Here is a 20230-nt window from a genome sequence, read left to right on the forward strand (position 1 = left end):
GCGGCTGCAGGTATGGGCAATAATGTTGTATCACTAAGGCTTTAAACAGAACCCCCCTAAAAATGTTTTCATGATTCAGATAGTTTGCCATTTAAAAAAAACAGCAACTTTCCAATATACTTCTGTTAACAAGTTTACTTTGATTTCTTGTTGTCCTTTGTTGAAAATCAGGTAGGTTGGCTCAGGAGTGTGCATTTACCTGGAGCACTCTATGGCAGTAGTTTTGCAAGAGAGCTTTTATCAGTGATACGTTGTGAAAACACTGCTGCCAATATGGTTATTGGACTCATGCTCTAGATGGCAGCACTAGGTCCTGTCATGTAGTGCTTCAGGCATGTGCACGCTAACCTATCTAGATCTCTTCAACAAAGAATAACATGAGAACCAAGCAAATGTGATTTTTTGTTTTTTTTCATTTTGGGATTCATGTCCCTTTTTAAGTGGAAGATCTTTTATCTACACCCAGTTGGTCGTTTTAGATCAGCTCTGTTCTGAGAGGTATTGAGGCTCTGGTAAACGATATTGTGTTGCAGAACACAGAGTTTGTGTATATGGTACTTACAGCACATTATTTATTACTATAGAAGTAACAGAAAATAACTCAATTTGATTTATAGAGTGAAGTTGTATTTATTCTCTATCTGAATCGTGCTAGACACAGACATTTATTTACAGTACTAGCCCCTCAGGACATATAGTAGCCGTTACACATAAGAAATCCCTCTTTAGTTGTAAAATTATCATTTTAAGGAAAATAATAAAAATGTAATTTTATTTTTGCCTGCATAGCTCATTCATATATAACATGACAGATTTGGGCAATTGTAGGTAGAATTGAAGCTATGGAACCCTCTGCCCCAAGGGCACCTAAACTTCAATTAGGTAATTGGACACCTTAATGACATCAAGGAATCAGTGCTCAGTAATTTGTAACTGAAAAGGGACATATGTCTCAGCCTTCCTGAATTTAGGCTCATTTCTTTGTTGTGTGTCACCTCTGTATAGTGCCCGTCATGGGATAATAGTAGTAGTGAAATCCCAGAAGATTTGTTAATGGGGTATATAGTGTAAGTTTTTTACACAGCCGCCTGCCAGATGTCTACAGGACTTTCACAGAACTCATAGTCCATGTAGTATGGGTGTTTTCTACACAGTATTATTTAGTCATCATTTTAATTAACAGGACAGTCAACTCAACATTTTTTTGTTGTTGTTTAAAAAGATAGATAATCCCTTTATTACCCATTCCCCAGTTTTGCACATAAAACATGGTTATATTAATCCTTTTTTTTACCTCTGTAATTACCTTGTATCTAAGCCTTTTCTGACTGCCCTCTGATCACATGACTATTGACTTGCATTTTATCCAATTAGTGCAGTGTCTGCCAAAACCCATGGGCGTGAGTACAATGTTATCTATATGGCTCACATGAACTAGTACTACACTGTTGTGAAAAGCTAATAAAAAAACATAAGGGGCTGTCTTTAGTGGCTTAGAAACAGGCAGAATTTTAGCGTTTTAAATGTTATAAAGTATGTTAATATAACAATGTTTGTTGTGCAAAGCTGGGGAATGGTTAGTAAAGGCGTTATCTATCTTTTTAAACAATAACAATTTTGGTGTTGACTGTCCCTTTAAACTTTTTGTGTATTCAGTTTTTTATTTTTTCGTTTTTCTAAATACTATTTTTGACCTTTTAAATTAATATTGCAGTGCCCCAAGATAAGTTGATCACTGTAAAAAAACAGAATTTATGCTTACCTGATAAATTACTTTCTCCAACGGTATGTCCGGTCCACGGCGTCATCCTTACTTGCGGGAATATCTCTTCCCCAACAGGAAATGGCAAAGAGTCCCAGCAAAGCTGGCCATATAGTCCCTCCTAGGCTCCGCCCACCCCAGTCATTCGACCGACGGACAGGAGGAAAAATATAGGAGAAACCATATGGTACCGTGGTGACTGTAGTTAGAGAAAATAATTCATCAGACCTGATTAAAAAACCAGGGCGGGCCGTGGACCGGACACACCGTTGGAGAAAGTAATTTATCAGGTAAGCATAAATTCTGTTTTCTCCAACATTGGTGTGTCCGGTCCACGGCGTCATCCTTGCTTGTGGGAACCAATACCAAAGCTTTAGGACACGGATGAAGGGAGGGAGCAAATCAGGTTACCTAAACGGAAGGCACCACGGCTTGCAAAACCTTTCTCCCAAAAATAGCCTCCGAAGAAGCAAAAGTATCAAATTTTTAAAATTTGGCAAAAGTGTGCAGTGAAGACCAAGTCGCTGCCTTACATATCTGGTCAACAGAAGCCTCATTCTTGAAGGCCCATGTGGAAGCCACAGCCCTAGTGGAGTGAGCTGTGATTCTTTCAGGAGGCTGCCGTCCGGCAGTCTCATAAGCCAATCGGATGATGCTTTTAAGCCAAAAGGAAAGAGAGGTAGAAGTCGCTTTTTGACCTCTCCTTTTACCAGAATAGACAACAAACAAAGAAGATGTTTGTCTGAAATCTTTTGTAGCCTCTAAATAGAATTTTAGAGCACGGACTACGTCCAAATTGTGTAACAAACGTTCCTTCTTTGAAACTGGATTCGGACATAAAGAAGGTACAACTATCTCCTGGTTAATATTCTTGTTAGAAACAACCTTTGGAAGAAAACCAGGCTTAGTACGCAAAACCACCTTATCTGCATGGAACACCAGATAGGGCGGAGAACACTACAGAGCAGATAACTCTGAAACTCTTCTAGCAGAAGAAATAGCAACCAAAAACAAAACTTTCCAAGATAGTAACTTAATATCTATGGAATGTAAAGGCTCAAACGGAACCCCTTGAAGAACTGAAAGAACTAGATTTAGACTCCAGGGAGGAGTCAAAGGTCTGTAAACAGGCTTGATCCTAACCAGAGCCTGAACAAATGCTTGAACATCTGGCACAGCTGCCAGTCTTTTGTGTAGTAAGACAGATAAAGCAGAGATCTGTCCCTTTAGAGAACTTGCAGATAATCCTTTCTCCAAACCTTCTTGTAGAAAGGAGAGAATCTTAGGAATTTTTATCTTATTCCATGGGAATCCTTTGGATTCACACCAACAGATATATCTTTTCCATATTTTATGGTAAATTTTTCTAGTTACCGGTTTTCTGGCCTGAACCAGAGTATCTATCACAGAATCTGAAAACCCACGCTTTGATAGAATCAAGCGTTCAATCTCCAAGCCGTCAGCTGGAGGGAGACCAGATTTGGATGTTCGAATGGACCCTGAACAAGAAGGTCCTGTCTCAAAGGTAGCTTCCATGGTGGAACCGATGACATTCACCAGGTCTGCATACCAAGTCCTGCGTGGCCACGCAGGAGCTATCAAGATCACCGAGGCCCTCTCCTGTTTGATCCTGGCTACCAGCCTGGGAATGAGAGGAAACGGTGGAAATACATAAGCTAGGTTGAAGGTCCAAGGTGCTACTAGTGCATCTACTAGAGTCGCCTTGGGATCCCTGGATCTGGATCCGTAGCAAGGAACCTTGAAGTTCTGACGAGACGCCATCAGATCCATGTCTGGAATGCCCCATAATTGAGTTAGTTGGGCAAAGATCTCCGGGTGGAGTTCCCACTCCCCCGGATGGAATGTCTGACGACTCAGATAATCCGCTTCCCAGTTTTCCACACCTGGGATGTGGATCGCAGATAGGTGGCAGGAGTGATCCTCCGCCCATTGAATTATTTTGGTCACTTCTTTCATCGCCAGGGAACTCCTTGTTCCCCCCTGATGATTGATATATGCAACGGTCGTCATGTTGTCTGATTGGAATCTTATGAATCTGGCCTTTGCTAGCTGAGGCCAAGCCCTTAGAGCATTGAAGATCGCTCTTAGTTCCAGAATGTTTATCGGGAGAAGAGACTCTTCCCGAGACCATAGCCTCTGAGCTTTCAGGGATTCCCAGACCGCGCCCCAGCCCACTAGACTGGCGTCGGTCGTGACAATGACCCACTCTGGTCTGCGGAAGCTCATTCCCTTGGATAGATGGTCCAGGGTCAGCCACCAATGGAGTGAATCTCTGGTCTTCTGATCTACTTGAATCATTGGAGACAAGTCTGTATAGTCCCCATTCCACTGTTTGAGCATGCACAGTTGTAATGGTCTTAGATGAATTTGTGCAAAAGGAACTATGTCCATTGCTGCAACCATCAACCCTACTACTTCCATGCACTGCGCTATGGAAGGACGTGGAACAGAATGAAGAACTTAACAAGTGCTTAGAAGTTTTGACTTTCTGACCTCTGTCAGAAAAATCCTCATTTCTAAGGAATCTATTATTGTTCCCAAGAAGGGAACTCTTGTTGACGGGGACAGAGAACTTTTTTCTATGTTCACCTTCCATCCGTGTGATCTGAGAAAGGCCAGAACGATGTCTGTATGAGCCTTTGCTTTTGACAGGGACGACGCTTGTATTAGAATGTCGTCCAAGTAAGGTACTACTGCAATGCCCCTCGGTCTTAGAACCGCTAGAAGGGACCCTAGTACCTTTGTGAAAATCCTTGGAGCAGTGGCTAACCCGAATGGGAGGGCCACAAATTGGTAATGCTTGTCCAGAAAGGCGAACCTTAGGAACTGATGATGTTCTTTGCGGATAGGAATATGTAGGTACGCATCCTTTAGATCCACGGTAGTCATAAATTGACCTTCCTGGATAGTGGGTAGAATCGTTCGAATGGTTTCCATCTTGAACGATGGTACCCTGAGAAATTTGTTTAGGATCTTCAAATCCAAAATTGGTCTGAAAGTTCCCTCTTTTTTGGGAACTACGAACAGATTTGAATAAAATCCCATTCCTTGTTCCTTTATTGGAACTGGGTGTATCACTCCCATCTTTAACAGGTCTTCTACACAATGTAAGAACGCCTGTCTCTTTATTTTGTTTAAGGATAAGTGAGACATGTGGAACCTTCCCCTTGGGGGTAGTTCCCTGAATTCCAGAAGATAACCCTGAGAAACTATTTCTAGTGCCCAGGGATCCTGAACATCTCTTGCCCAAGCCTGAGCAAAGAGAGAGAGTCTGCCCCCTACTAGATCCGGTCCCGGATCGGGGGCTACTCCTTCATGCTGTTTTGTTAGCAGCAGCAGGCTTCTTGGCCTGCTTACCCTTGTTCCAGCCTTGCATAGGCTTCCAGGCTGGTTTGGGCTGTGAGGCATTACCCTCTTGCTTAGAGGATGCAGAATTAGAGGCTGGTCCGTTCCTGAAATTGCGAAAGGAACGAAAATTAGACTTATTCTTGGCCTTGAAAGGCCTATCTTGAGGAAGGGCGTGGCCCTTTCCCCCAGTGATGTCTGAGATAATCTCTTTCAATTCTGGTCCAAATAGAGTTTTACCTTTGAAAGGGATGTTAAGCAATTTTGTCTTGGATGATACATCCGCTGACCAAGACTTTAGCCAAAGCGCTCTGCGCGCCACAATTGCAAACCCTGAATTTTTCGCCGCTAATCTAGCTAATTGCAAAGCGGCATCTAAAATAAAAGAGTTAGCCAACTTAAGTGCGTGAACTCTGTCCATAACCACCTCATATGGAGTCTCTCTACTGAGCGACTTTTCTAGTTCCTTGAACCAGAACCACGCTGCTGTAGTGACAGGAACAATGCACGAACTAAGTCCTTTCTGGGGTCGACCATAGGAAATAATTTCTTAAATATAGGGGGGGGAACAAAAGGTATGCCGGGCTTCTCCCACTCCTTATTCACTATGTCCGCCACCCGCTTGGGTATAGGAAAAGCGTTGGGGTGCACCGGAACCTCTAGAAACTTGTCCATCTTGCATAATTTCTCTGGAATGACCAAGTTGTCACAATCATCCAGATTAGATAACACCTCCTTAAGCAGTGCGCGGAGATGATCTAATTTAAATTTAAATGTCACAACATCAGGTTCAGCTTGTTGAGAAATTTTTCCTGAATCTGAAATTTCCCCATCTGACAAAACCTCCCTCATGGCCACTTCAGATTGGTGTGAGGGAATGACAGAACAATTATCATCAGCGCCCTCCTGCTCTTCAGTGTTTAAAACAGAGCAATCGCGCTTTCTCTGATATGCAGGCATTTTGGATAAAATATTTGCTATGGAGTTATCCATTACAGCCGTCAATTGTTGCATGGTAATAAGCATTGGCGCGCTAGATGTACTAGGGGCCTCCTGCGTGGGCAAAACTGGTGTAGACACAGTAGGAGATGATATAGTATCATGTCTACTCCCCTCATCTGAGGAATCATCTTGGGCAATTTCATTATCTGTGGCAGTACTGTCCTTACTTTGTTTGGACGCTATGGCACAATTATCACACAAATTTAAATGGGGAGACACATTGGCTTTCATACATATAGAACATAGCTTATCCGAAGGCACAGACATGTTAAACAGGCGTAAACTTGTCAATAAAGCACAAAAAACGTTTTAAAACAAAACCGTTACTGTCTCTTTAAATTTTAAACAGAAACACTTTATTACTGAATATGTGAAAAAGTATGAAGGAATTGTTCAAAAATTACCAAAATTTCACCACAGTGTCTTAAAGCATTAAGAGTATTGCACACCAATTTTCAGAGCTTTAACCCTTAAAATAACGGAACCGGAGCCGTTTACAAATTTAAACCCCTATACAGTCCCAGCTACAGCCTTTGCTGAGACCTAACCAAGCCCAGAGGGGAATACGATACCAAGTGACGCCTTCTAGAAACTTTTCCAGCTACTTTCAGATCCTCACACATGCATCTGCATGTCTTGCTCTCAAAAACTGCGCAGTAATGGCGCGAAAATGAGGCTCAGCCTACAACTGGGAAGGCCCTCCCTGACTGGAAAAGGTGTCTAACATAGTGCCTGCCGTTAAAAAACGTTCCCCAAGTTTATAAATGTGAATTAACAGCATAAACATGTATAAAATGCCCAAATAAAGCAATCGATTTAGCCCATAAAAATGTCTACCAGTTTTATAGCCCATATTAAGCCCTTTATTCTGTTTGAGACTAAGAAAATGGCTTACCGGTCCCCATGAGGGGAAATGACAGCCTTCCAGCATTACACAGTCTTGTTAGAAATATGACTAGTCATACCTTAAGCAGAAAAGTCTAACTGTTTCCCCCAACTGAAGTTACTTCATCTCAACAGTCCTATGTGGAAACAGCAATCGATTTTAGTTACTGTCTGCTAAAATCATCTTCCTCTCACAAACAGAAATCTTCATCCTTTTCTGTTTCAGAGTAAATAGTACATACCAGCACTATTTTAAAATAACAAACACTTGATAGAAGAATAAAAAACTACATTTAAACACCAAAAACTCTTAACCATCTCCGTGGAGATGTTGCCTGTGCAACGGCAAAGAGAATGACTGGAGTGGGCGGAGCCTAGGAGGGACTATATGGCCAGCTTTGCTGGGACTCTTTGCCATTTCCTGTTGGGGAAGAGATATCCCACAAGTAAGGATGACGCCGTGGACCGGACACACCAATGTTGGAGAAAGAGGGGTAATAAAAAGTGACTCTACGGGTTTTTTTTTCATGTGCTCCTACATAATGATATAACCCTAAACTGCTTTGGACACCCTTATTATAAACCAGCCTGTGAGCCTGATAAATATTTTTGCACTATGCAGATATAAGCTGTGCCTTAGATTTGTTAGTGTTTAAAGGATCAATTTATGTCTCTTTGTTCATGGTTTAAGGCCAGGGTTTGAATTCTGACCATGAGTGTTGTGTAGGCCACAGTTTTTTTCAAAAGATGTTACAGGTGGATGGTGGTGACGTTTTCTATAGCCACAAAATGCTGCTGTTCGTCGGTTTAAAGCTTTGCAGATCTTAAGGGTCTACAATGTGTGTTTCTTCAGCAAGTTTTTGGTGTTGACTTTCCATAGAGATGGTTTGCGGTTTCCATTTGGTATGGGTGTTACCTGTGTCATGGGTGGTTGTCTGTGCCGCTTACTGTCATTCTAAGTAGAGGTGCGGCTGTAATGTGATATTCGTGAAGGTTTTGGTGCCACCTCCTTGCTATTTGGAACTTTTGTCTGATCGTCTGAACCATTTTTGTTAATTTACAGGGCTTTTTAGTAGGTTGGTTATTCTATTTAAAAATAGCAAAAGAACGGGAAACGCCAAAGGAAGTGAAAAAGCGTCTATATCGCTAAAACATAACTTTTAATAACAATGTAAAAATATGATTGTGCATAATGGTGGTCTAGAAACAATCTGACTTTTTTGTGCTAGCAAATTGCTTTGCGCTTCATTAGAGATTGTTTATTGTATTTTGTAAGCACCAGATAGGTTATGCTCTTTTGGATCACTTACAGGCGTGGTTACTTATCTAGTGCTGCTTTTATCTAGGTGTCGGGGATATGAGCGTGGCTACATTTGTTCATATTTAAAATCAAACACAGGAAAGAGGCGCCGTATGTGTGAATCTGAAGAAGCCAACGACAAATATAAGACATGTGCAGGGTACTCACAATGTGAAAAGGCACTCCAATGTGCCTATAGGGGCAGGCTGGTATTCACAGCAAACCAGCTGGCTGAACCGGCTAACCAGGATACCCAAGGTAGAGGACTCTATGTCTTGATGGACTGTGTATACTGGATCCAGCAATGTGGGAACAGGAGAAGGTGTCCCACATCAGACCGGTCCTATACTAACCAGTTTCCACACTGCAGCAAGTCATGTCTACACAGTGTCGTTTGTTCATATTTGTCAGTCCAAGTGACTGTATTTTAGCTGATGAGGACTATGTTCAAAGTGGTGTTATCGCTTTGGGGGTGCTAATCTGCTCAACCAATCTGGGCTACTAAACTTCTGCTTTTCTTTTATTTATTTTTTTCATGAAGCTGTTGAAATGCACCTATGACAATTCTGCTTCCATTTGTGGCAAGGTGTGCCAAGGAAGTTCTCTGTGAGCAAATTAAAGACTAAGCACAGTACTGAGGATATTACCCGCCTCCCTCTAGTCATCGGTATCGCCATGTTGAAATCTAGGCTTCACTGTATTCCAGTGCTTACATATTTGAACATGCAGTGGCCCTCCTTCAGACATCTTCCGTGTAGTAACCTAGGTTCCAAGAAGGTGGCACCCATATTTAGTGGGTGCATAAAATGTATTTAGTGTTTATTCCCCTTCTATGTATGCTGCTCTTGATTTCCACTCAGTGGATCAATGTTGTTAGTGTTTGGCCATTCAGTTGGTATGGCTCTTACTGGCACATGAGAATATCTTTGGAAGGAATCCTATGTTGAGCTAATTGATCCAGATCCTGCAGTTCTTGTCCCTTTGTCTTTAGATATAATAGTTACATCTGGTGCCCTGCTGTTGGTTTAGTGAGTTTGCATTATCTCCGGAATATCAGATATTTTCTATGACTATGGAATGAAGGAGACCTAGTACAGATACTACCTAAAATAGAGCTCATCTGGTTTACTACTTTGTTGTATTAAGTTCAGTTTACATGTATTGGCAAACATGCTTCTAGTAAAAGTTATCACTGTTTTAGTGTTAAGATTTTTCTCTGCACGTGCATGTGAGGCATAGCTAGATATTCTCAGTGCACCAGCATTTTAAATACTGCAGCTGCTCAGAGCACCAGTGGGGGTTTGTATTATATCAGCCATTAACAAATTGAGTCATTACCAGATGATACAAGCACCTTAGGCTCTCTGAGCAAGTGCTGTGTTTAAAATGCTGGTGCACGGTGCATACTTAAATACACTTTTTAAACAGCTATAGCTTTTATTAAAAGCATTTTTTCTAATAGATGTATATTACAAACATGATTCTATTCAATACCGAAATACATCCATGCCACCTCATATGCAGCTCTAAGTTTGTTTTACAGTTTCACATTTCTACCCCTGTAGGTGTAAGCACGGCATTGAAAGCAATAGGCACTACATCTTTGGTTGTTAAATGCCTGTGTACTCTTTATTTTCAGGGCCCGTTGGGATGGCCGCTGCAGCTGCCGTAGCTACAGGAAAGAAGCGGAAAAGACCTCACATCTTTGAATCCAACCCATCCATCCGCAAACGGCAGCAAACACGCCTATTGCGGTGAGTGGCTCTCAGCGGAGGCGAGCAAGTATTATGGTACACACAATACTGCACAATGATTTGGTTTTGATGTAGTTCTCTGTGCTGCTGTCAGTGAAGGCGTGCATGCTTAAAGGGACATAATACGCTAAATCACTTGAAACTGATGCAGTATAACTGTAAAAAGCTGACAGGAAAATATCACCTGAGCATCTCTATGTAAAAAAGGAAGATATTTTACCTCACATTCTCCTCAGCTCAGCAGAGTAAGTTCTGTGTAAAAAGTTATACTTCGCCTGCTCCCAGCTGCAGGTAAAAAAAAAAAATATGAATAAATGAACAGCAGCCAATCAGCATCAGCAGTGCTGAGGTCATGAACTCTTACTGTGATCTCATGAGATTTCACTTAAAGGGACAGTCAACACCAGAATTTTTGTTGTTTAAAAAGATAGATAATCCCTTTATTACCCATTCCCCAGTTTTGCAAAACCAACACTGTTATATTAATACTTTTTACTTCTGTGACTAACTTGTATCTAAGCATCTTCTGACCGCCCCTAATCACATGACTTAGTTATTATCTATTGACTTGCATTTTAGCCAATTAGTGCAGTGTATGCCACTAGCCATGGGCGTGATCACAATGCTATCTATTTGGCCTACAAGAGCTAGCTCTCCCCTGCTGTGAAAAGTAAATAAAATAGAGGCGGCCTTCAAGGGCTTAAAATTTATCATTTGAGCCTTCCTAGGTTTGCTTTCAACTAGAATACCAAGAGAACAAAGCAAAAATGTTGATAAAAGTAAATTGGAAAGTTGTTTAAAATTACATGCCCTATTTGAAAAATGAAAGTTTTTTTTTTTTTTTGGTCTTGACTGTCCCTTTAACTCTCATGAGATTTCATAGTAAGCTGAATAGGAAAATAATATGAGTGTGCACGAGGCTCATCCCCTAAGCTGTCCCAGGACAGACACTAAAATGCTGCTTAGAAATCCTTTACAATGGGAGGTGACTACTGAGGAACGTTTGAGGTAAAATATCTTTCTTTCTTCTGTTATGTGTGATCAGTCCACGGGTCATCATTACTTCTGGGATATAACTCCTCCCCAACAGGAAATGCAAGAGGATTCACCCAGCAGAGCTGCATATAGCTCCTCCCCTCTACGTCAGTCCCAGTCATTCTCTTGCACCCAACGACTAGATAGGATGTGTGAGAGGACTATGGTGATTATACTTAGTTTTTATGACTTCAATCAAAAGTTTGTTATTTTACAATAGCACCGGAGCGTGTTATTACTTCTCTGGCAGAGTTTGAGGAAGAATCTACCAGAGTTTTTTACTATGATTTTAACCGGAGTAGTTAAGATCATATTGCTGTTCTCGGCCATCTGAGGGAGGTAAAAGCTTCAGATCAGGGGACAGCGGGCAGATGAATCTGCATTGAGGTATGTAGCAGTTTTTATTTTCTGAATGGAATTGATGAGAAAATCCTGCCATACCGTTATAATGACATGTATGTATACACTTCAGTATTCTGGGGATGGTATTTCACCGGAACTACTCTGTTAAAAGTCACTAATCCTTTTAATAAGTATTTATCATGTTAAACGTTTTTGCTGGAATGTAGAATCGTTTACATTTCTGAGGTACTGAGTGAATAAATATTTGGGCATTATTTTCCACTTGGCAGTTGTTTGGTTTTAATTGTGACAGTTTCGTTTCTCTTCACTGCTGTGTGTGAGGGGGAGGGGCCGTTTTTGGCGCTCTTTGCTACGCATCAAAAATTTCCAGTCAGTTACTCTTATATTTCCTGCATGATCCGGTTTATCTCCGACAGATCTCAGGGGTCTTCAAACTTCTTTAGAGGGAGGTAGATTCTCTCAGCAGAGCTGTGAGAATTTTATATTGACTGTGAATAAAAACGTTGCTCTGTAATTTTTATGTCAAATTTAATTATTGTTATTTTGCTAATGGGTACAAACCTTTGCTAAAAGTTGTGTTGTTTTAAAGTTTGATGCTATAACTGTTTTTCAGTTCATTATTTCAACTGTCATTTAATCGTTTAGTACCTCTTTGAGGCACAGTACGTTTTTGCTAAAAAAGATTATAACCAAGTTGCAAGTTTATTGCTAGTGTGTTAAACATGTCTGACTCAGAGGAAGATATCTGTGTCATTTGTTCCAATGCCAAGGTGGAGCCCAATAGAAATTTATGTACTAACTGTATTGATGCTACTTTAAATAAAAGTCAATCTGTACAATTTGAACAAATTTCACCAAACAGCGAGGGGAGAGTTATGCCGACTAACTCGCCTCACGCGGCAGTACCTGCATCTCCCGCCCGGGAGGTGCGTGATATTATGGCGCCTAGTACATCTGGGCGGCCATTACAGATAACATTACAAGATATGGCTACTGTTATGACTGAAGTTTTGTCTAAATTACCAGAACTAAGAGGCAAGCGTGATCACTCTGGGGTGAGAACAGAGTGCGCTGACAATACTAGGGCCATGTCTGATACTGCGTCACAGCTTGCAGAGCATGAGGACGGAGAGCTTCATTCTGTGGGTGACGGTTCTGATCCAAACAGATTGGATTCAGATATTTCAAATTTTAAATTTAAATTGGAGAACCTCCGTGTATTACTAGGTGAGGTTTTAGCAGCTCTCAATGATTGTAACACCGTTGCAATACCAGAGAAACTGTGTAGGTTGGATAAATACTTTGCGGTACCGGCGAGTACTGACGTTTTTCCTATACCTAAGAGACTAACTGAAATTGTTACTAAGGACTGGGATAGACCCGGTGTGCCGTTCTCACCCCCTCCAATATTTAGAAAGATGTTTCCAATAGACGCCACCACTCGGGACTTATGGCAAACGGTCCCTAAGGTGGAGGGAGCAGTTTCTACTTTAGCTAAGCGTACCACTATCCCGGTGGAGGATAGCTGTGCTTTTTCAGATCCAATGGATAAAAAATTAGAGGGTTACCTTAAGAAAATGTTTGTTCAACAAGGTTTTATATTGCAACCCCTTGCATGTATCGCGCCGATTACGGCTGCGGCAGCATTTTGGATTGAGTCTCTGGAAGAGAACCTTAGTTCATCTACGCTAGACGACATTACGGACAGGCTTAGAGTCCTTAAACTAGCTAATTCATTCATTTCGGAGGCCGTAGTACATTTAACCAAACTTACGGCTAAGAACTCAGGATTCGCCATCCAAGCACGTAGGGCGCTGTGGCTAAAATCCTGGTCAGCTGATGTTACTTCTAAGTCCAAATTACTTAATATACCTTTCAAGGGGCAGTCTTTATTTGGGCCCGGTTTGAAAGAAATTATCGCTGACATTACAGGAGGTAAGGGCCACGCCCTACCTCAAGACAAAGCCAAAGCTAAGGCTAGACAGTCTAATTTTCGTCCCTTTCGGAATTTCAAAACAGGAGCAGCATCAACCTCCACTGCACCAAAGCAGGAGGGAGCTGTTGCTCGTTACAGGCAAGGCTGGAAGCCTAACCAGTCCTGGAACAAGGGCAAGCAGGCCAGGAAACCTGCTGCTGCCCCAAAGACAGCATGAACCGAGAGCCCCCGATCCGGGACCGGATCTAGTGGGGGGCAGACTTTCTCTCTTCGCCCAGGCCTGGGCAAGAGATGTTCAGGATCCCTGGGCGCTAGAGATCATATCTCAGGGATACCTTCTAGACTTCAAATTATCTCCCCCAAGAGGGAGATTTCATCTGTCAAGGTTGTCAACAAACCAGATAAAGAAAGAAGCGTTTCTACGCTGTGTACAAGATCTCTTATTAATGGGAGTGATCCATCCGGTTCCGCGGTCGGAACAAGGACAAGGGTTCTACTCAAACCTGTTTGTGGTTCCCAAAAAAGAGGGAACTTTCAGGCCAATCTTAGATTTAAAGATTCTAAACAAATTCCTAAGAGTTCCATCGTTCAAAATGGAAACTATTCGGACAATCTTACCCATGATCCAAAAGGGTCAGTACATGACCACAGTGGATTTAAAAGATGCTTACCTTCACATACCGATTCACAAAGATCATCACCGGTATCTAAGGTTTGCCTTCCTAGACAGGCACTACCAGTTTGTAGCTCTTCCATTCGGATTGGCTACGGCTCCAAGAATCTTCACAAAGGTTCTGGGTGCCCTTCTGGCGGTACTAAGACCGCGAGGGATTTCGGTAGCTCCGTACCTAGACGACATTCTAATACAAGCTTCAAGCTTTCAAACTGCCAAGTCTCATACAGAGTTAGTTCTGGCATTTCTAAGGTCGCATGGATGGAAAGTGAACGAAAAGAAGAGTTCTCTTTTTCCTCTCACAAGAGTTCCATTCTTGGGGACTCTTATAGATTCTGTAGAAATGAAGATTTACCTGACAGAAGACAGGTTAACAAAGCTTCAAAATGCATGCCGTGTCCTTCATTCCATTCAACACCCGTCAGTAGCTCAATGCATGGAGGTGATCGGCTTAATGGTAGCGGCAATGGACATAGTACCTTTTGCACGCCTACACCTCAGACCGCTGCAATTGTGCATGCTAAGTCAGTGGAATGGGGATTACTCAGATTTGTCCCCTACTCTGAATCTGAATCAAGAGACCAGAAATTCTCTTCTATGGTGGCTTTATCGGCCACACCTGTCCAGGGGGATGCCATTCAGCAGGCCAGACTGGACAATTGTAACAACAGACGCCAGCCTACTAGGTTGGGGCGCTGTCTGGAATTCTCTGAAGGCTCAGGGACTATGGAATCAGGAGGAGAGTCTCCTTCCAATAAACATTCTGGAATTGAGAGCAGTTCTCAATGCCCTTCTGGCTTGGCCCCAATTAACAACTCGGGGGTTCATCAGGTTTCAGTCGGACAACATCACGACTGTAGCTTACATCAACCATCAGGGAGGGACAAGAAGCTCCCTAGCAATGATGGAAGTATCAAAGATAATTCGCTGGGCAGAGTCTCACTCTTGCCACCTGTCAGCAATCCACATCCCGGGAGTGGAGAACTGGGAGGCGGATTTCTTGAGTCGCCAGACTTTTCATCCGGGGGAGTGGGAACTTCATCCGGAGGTCTTTGCCCAAATACTTCGACGTTGGGGCAAACCAGAGATAGATCTCATGGCGTCTCGCCAGAACGCCAAACTTCCTCACTACGGGTCCAGATCCAGGGATCCGGGAGCGGTTCTGATAGATGCTTTGACAGCACCTTGGAACTTCGGGATGGCTTATGTGTTTCCACCCTTCCCGCTGCTTCCTCGATTGATTGCCAAAATCAAACAGGAGAGAGCATCAGTGATTCTAATAGCGCCTGCATGGCCACGCAGGACTTGGTATGCAGATCTAGTGGACATGTCATCCTGTCCGCCTTGGTCTCTACCTCTAAGACAGGACCTTCTGATACAGGGTCCATTCAAACATCAAAATCTAACTTCTCTGAAGCTGACTGCTTGGAAATTGAACGCTTGATTTTATCAAAACGTGGTTTTTCTGAGTCGGTTATTGATACCCTGATACAGGCTAGGAAGCCTGTTACCAGAAGGATTTACCATAAAATATGGCGTAAATACCTATACTGGTGCGAATCCAAAGGTTACTCCTGGAGTAAGGTTAGGATCCCTAGGATATTGTCCTTTCTACAAGAAGGTTTAGAAAAGGGTTTATCAGCTAGTTCATTAAAGGGACAGATTTCAGCTCTGTCCATCTTGTTACACAGGCGTCTGTCAGAAAATCCAGACGTCCAGGCCTTTTGTCAGGCTTTAGCTAGGATCAAGCCTGTGTTTAAAGCTGTTGCTCCGCCATGGAGTTTAAACTTAGTTCTTAACGTTTTACAGGGTGTTCCGTTTGAACCCCTTCATTCCATTGATATAAAATTGTTATCTTGGAAAGTTCTGTTTTTAATGGCTATTGCCTCGGCTCGAAGAGTCTCTGAGTTATCAGCCTTACATTGTGATTCTCCTTATCTGATTTTTCACTCAGACAAGGTAGTTCTGCGTACTAAACCTGGGTTCTTACCTAAGGTAGTCACTAACAGGAATATCAATCAAGAGATTGTTGTTCCATCCTTGTGTCCAAATCCTTCTTCAAAGAAGGAACGTCTTCTACACAATCTGGATGTAGTTCGTGCCCTCAAGTTCTACTTGCAGGCAACTAAAGATTTTCGCCAAACTTCTTCCCTGTTTGTCGTTTATTCTGGACAGAGGAGAGGTCAAAAAGCTTCTGCTACCTCTCTCTTTTTGGCTTCGTAGCATAATACGTTTAGCCTATGAGACTGCTGGACAGCAGCCTCCTGAAAGAATTACAGCTCACTCCACTAGAGCTGTGGCTTCCACTTGGGCCTTTAAGAATGAGGCCTCTGTTGAACAGATTTGCAAGGCTGCAACTTGGTCTTCGCTTCATACTTTTTCCAAATTTTACAAATTTGACACTTTTGCTTCTTCGGAGGCTATTTTTGGGAGAAAGGTTCTTCAGGCAGTGGTTCCTTCTGTATAATGAGCCTACCTATCCCTCCCGTCATCCGTGTACTTTTGCTTTGGTATTGGTATCCCAGAAGTAATGATGACCCGTGGACTGATCACACATAACAGAAGAAAACATAATTTATGCTTACCTGATAAATTCCTTTCTTCTGTTGTGTGATCAGTCCACGGCCCGCCCTTTTTTAAGGCAGGTAAATATCTTTTAAATTATACTCCAGTCACCACTTCACCCTTGGTTACTCCTTTCTCGTTGATTCTTGGTCGAATGACTGGGACTGACGTAGAGGGGAGGAGCTATATGCAGCTCTGCTGGGTGAATCCTCTTGCATTTCCTGTTGGGGAGGAGTTATATCCCAGAAGTAATGATGACCCGTGGACTGATCACACAACAGAAGAAAGGAATTTATCAGGTAAGCATAAATTATGTTTTTTTACATAGAGATGTTCAGGTGATATTTTCTAGTCAGCTTTTTACAGATATGCTGCATCACTTTCAAGTGTTTAAACATTTGGGTATTATGGCCCTTTAAGTGTCAGGCCGCTGTTTAATAATAATAATAATAATAATAATAATAATAATAATAATAATAATAATAATAATAATAATAATAATAATAATAATTTACAAATATCCGCACACGGGCTAATCAATAGAGAGGGATTTCAGAGCTTTATTAATACCATTCCTGAAAAAAAAAATAGTTGAAAATTGTTAATAGTAAATACAACAAAGAAAAGATGCAAAAAGCAACTTCATCAAGGATGCTGCTGTTCTCAGAACTCTCCCTTGCAATGTAGTGATGTAACTTAGTAACATAAAAGGAAGATACTCACAAGAGATCCTACGTGCAAGATGTGTATTGATCCATGATTCATTCAGGAAGAATTTCTAATAAAAATGACGTACTATCAAAATTTTGTTAATTTTAATCAAATATTTTGTTGAAAGCAACAACAACTTATTCAGGCGTTCTACTACTAAAATAGGATTCATTCCTTTCTGGAGATTTTATTAGCTCTTGAGAGAGGTTGGTGTCACCGCCTCACACTCCCTAGAGCCAAAAGCAAAATCTGGAACCTCCAACCTCTGAAGATCAGCTGGTATAAGCAATCTGCAGCATTTGGAAAACCTTGGCTACAAATTTTTTTTTTTCCTTTTCTTTTTTTCTTCCTTCTTTCTAGGTAGTGTAAGACGAGACACCATTTTTATACAAAAACACAAAGTGTTTAATGTCCCTTTAAATTGTTTCAAACCTTCATATTGAGGATCATTTTTTTTTTTGCACTGTGAGTCTAGCTATAGGCAATGAGACCGAGACAAACTGATATCGTATTTGTAACCTGCTGTATGGGCCCCCCAGCCCTTTTTTAAAAACAAAAAACAAAATACCGTATATATAGTGTATAAGTAACCTCCTCGCTTGTCCAACCCACACTGCGCATATTCTTATTGTCAACAGTCTCTTCTCTGCAGCTCCCTACTCCTTGTCATCTCTGTGGATCCAATATGTGTTTTGTTTTATTTAAAAAAAAAATAATCTGATTTTAAGTGTTTTTACAAGTATACAATTTGTTTAATATAATTCTTAAAAAATCTAAATTCCTTAATCCTATGATTCCTAAATGCACGGGCAATATAGCTATAGAAAACCATAAAATACAGATGCCAGACAAACCCATTCACAGTTTATCCCTTGTAACAAATGTACAGTTAATAGGTTGAGCAGGGCCTATGAATTCCAAAAAACTCCCCTCGCCCATCGGGCGAGTAAATCACAAAACTTACCAGCCCGCAAGAAACTTTAGTCGCCCGTGCATATCTGCATGTAGTGTGTATATATCTTATGTAAAAAGGCAATATAAATAGTGTTATTGTAATCTCACATGCATTGCAGACTGAGGTCCCAATTTGAATGTTTTGCAAGCTGCTTACTATTTGGGACTTGAACATTAATAAAAAGGCTTTAACTTTAGAAAATATTTTTCTATCACCAGGTAGAAAAAAACAGGGATATTATCTTTGAAAAACTGTATGTACAGTCTTGACTTATTTTCCCCTAAGGGAAAAAAAAATATATAACTGAGCTTCTTTTTTTTTATTTACTTCATCATATGTGGGGTTGACTTAGCATATTTAATTCTGCCACCCTTTAACCTATAGCGCTTTGAGTGGTACTGCATAAATAGGTGAGATAACGAGCATGTTAAAAATACTTTTTTCCCCCTTTCTGCCCGGCTGCCTTTCAACTACTAGCGCGACTGTCAGTGCCGCACTAGCAGATTTGACTGGGTGCATGGAGATGGTATGTTCTCTACAAATTAGTAAAGTCAGTTTTTGGAGCATCAATAGCGTCCAGGAAAATAGTGCACTGCTCTATATTATGGTAGGCAGCTTGATCGTGTACATTGTGCTGAGTACTGCAGAGGACCCTGGAGTACGTCAGCATAATGTACATTAGCAAGCTGCCTACCATAACTATATTGTCACTTTAACCCATACTTTGTTCATACACACACAGAGAAGAAACACTCACCGCTCTAGCAGGATGTCTTCCCGCGCAGATAACCTTAGGGGTGGGAAGTAGCAACTGACATGGAAGAGACCAAGAGCCATGGATATAAGGGGAGGTCTTTGAAAGCATTTAACAGAAAGAACCTCCCCTTTCTTCCCTCCATTCCCGTGTGTGCGCATATGTGGAATGCAATTTGACATTTTTTTATTGCTTCTTATATCCCACTTAAAATGTCAGGTCGCCGGTCGGGCTGATAACTTAAAAATTTTACTTGCCCGCAAGAATTTTTACTCGCCATTGGCGACCGGACCGGTCTATTCATATGCCTTGGTTGAGGGTCTTTCTTACTTTTGCTCCCTCATACGATACAATTGAACTGTATTGTTTATAGTCTGTTCCTTATAATATGAACGCTTTATGTACTGAAGGGTTAATTTCATCTCAACCTTTTATGTTTAATTATCTGACTTATAATCACACAGAAGTACCCAACAGCTTATGGAGATTCAAAGTGTCTCACAACCCTCAAGCTGATGGCTACAATCTAATACCAACACACATCCATATCAGCACTCCCCATGAGTTAGATCAGTTCTTGAGAACTGGGATAACAATCTAGGCACCAGGCCAAGTCACAAGCCAGAACAGAAAAACTACAACTGTGTCATGTGTGTAACTGTGTCATGTGTGTAACTGTGTCGTGTGTGTAACTGTGTCGTGTGTGTAACTGTGTCGTGTGTGTAACTGTGTCGTGTGTGTAACTGTGTCGTGTGTGTAACTGTGTCGTGTGTGTAACTGTGTCGTGTGTGTGTGTGTAACTGTGTGTGTGTGTGTAAGTGTGTGTTAAAAAAAAAATATTGTATAGCATATTTACATATGCTGCTGTGTAGGATCCCCCCTTAGCCCCCAACCTCCCTGATCCCCCCTCAAACAGCTCTCTAACTCTCCCCCTCTCCCTTACTGGGAGCCATCTTGGGTACTGGCAGCTGTCTGCCAGTACCCAGTTTAGAAAAAAAAAAGCCTTTTTTTAAAATATTTTTTTATTTTTTTTCTGTAGTGTAGCTTCCCCTCCCAGATCCCTTACAATTAACATTGTCTGCTGCCCCCCCCCCGTCTCCCACTTAATCATCTTTTTTTTCTGTAGTATAGCGGTTCCCACCCGCTCCCTCCCCGTGCACACGCCCGCC

The 20230-nt window shown here is 41.6% G+C and overlaps 1 protein-coding gene across 3 annotated transcripts in view; it reads left to right on the forward strand.

Annotated features, from left to right (window-relative positions):
- Positions 1 to 20230, forward strand: part of NRF1 (nuclear respiratory factor 1) — a 249610-nt gene that overhangs the window by 34163 nt on the left and 195217 nt on the right. For all 3 annotated transcript variants that reach the window (XM_053716373.1, XM_053716372.1, XM_053716374.1), the window contains exons 2-3: positions 1 to 10; positions 9955 to 10069. The exon at positions 1 to 10 is cut by the window's left edge and continues 236 nt beyond it. In XM_053716373.1, coding sequence (XP_053572348.1) covers positions 1 to 10; positions 9955 to 10069 — 125 coding nt within the window. The remainder of the gene's footprint in view (positions 11 to 9954; positions 10070 to 20230) is intronic.

This window comes from Bombina bombina, chromosome 6 (assembly GCF_027579735.1).
Source record: "Bombina bombina isolate aBomBom1 chromosome 6, aBomBom1.pri, whole genome shotgun sequence".
Taxonomy (NCBI): Eukaryota; Metazoa; Chordata; class Amphibia; order Anura; family Bombinatoridae; genus Bombina; species Bombina bombina.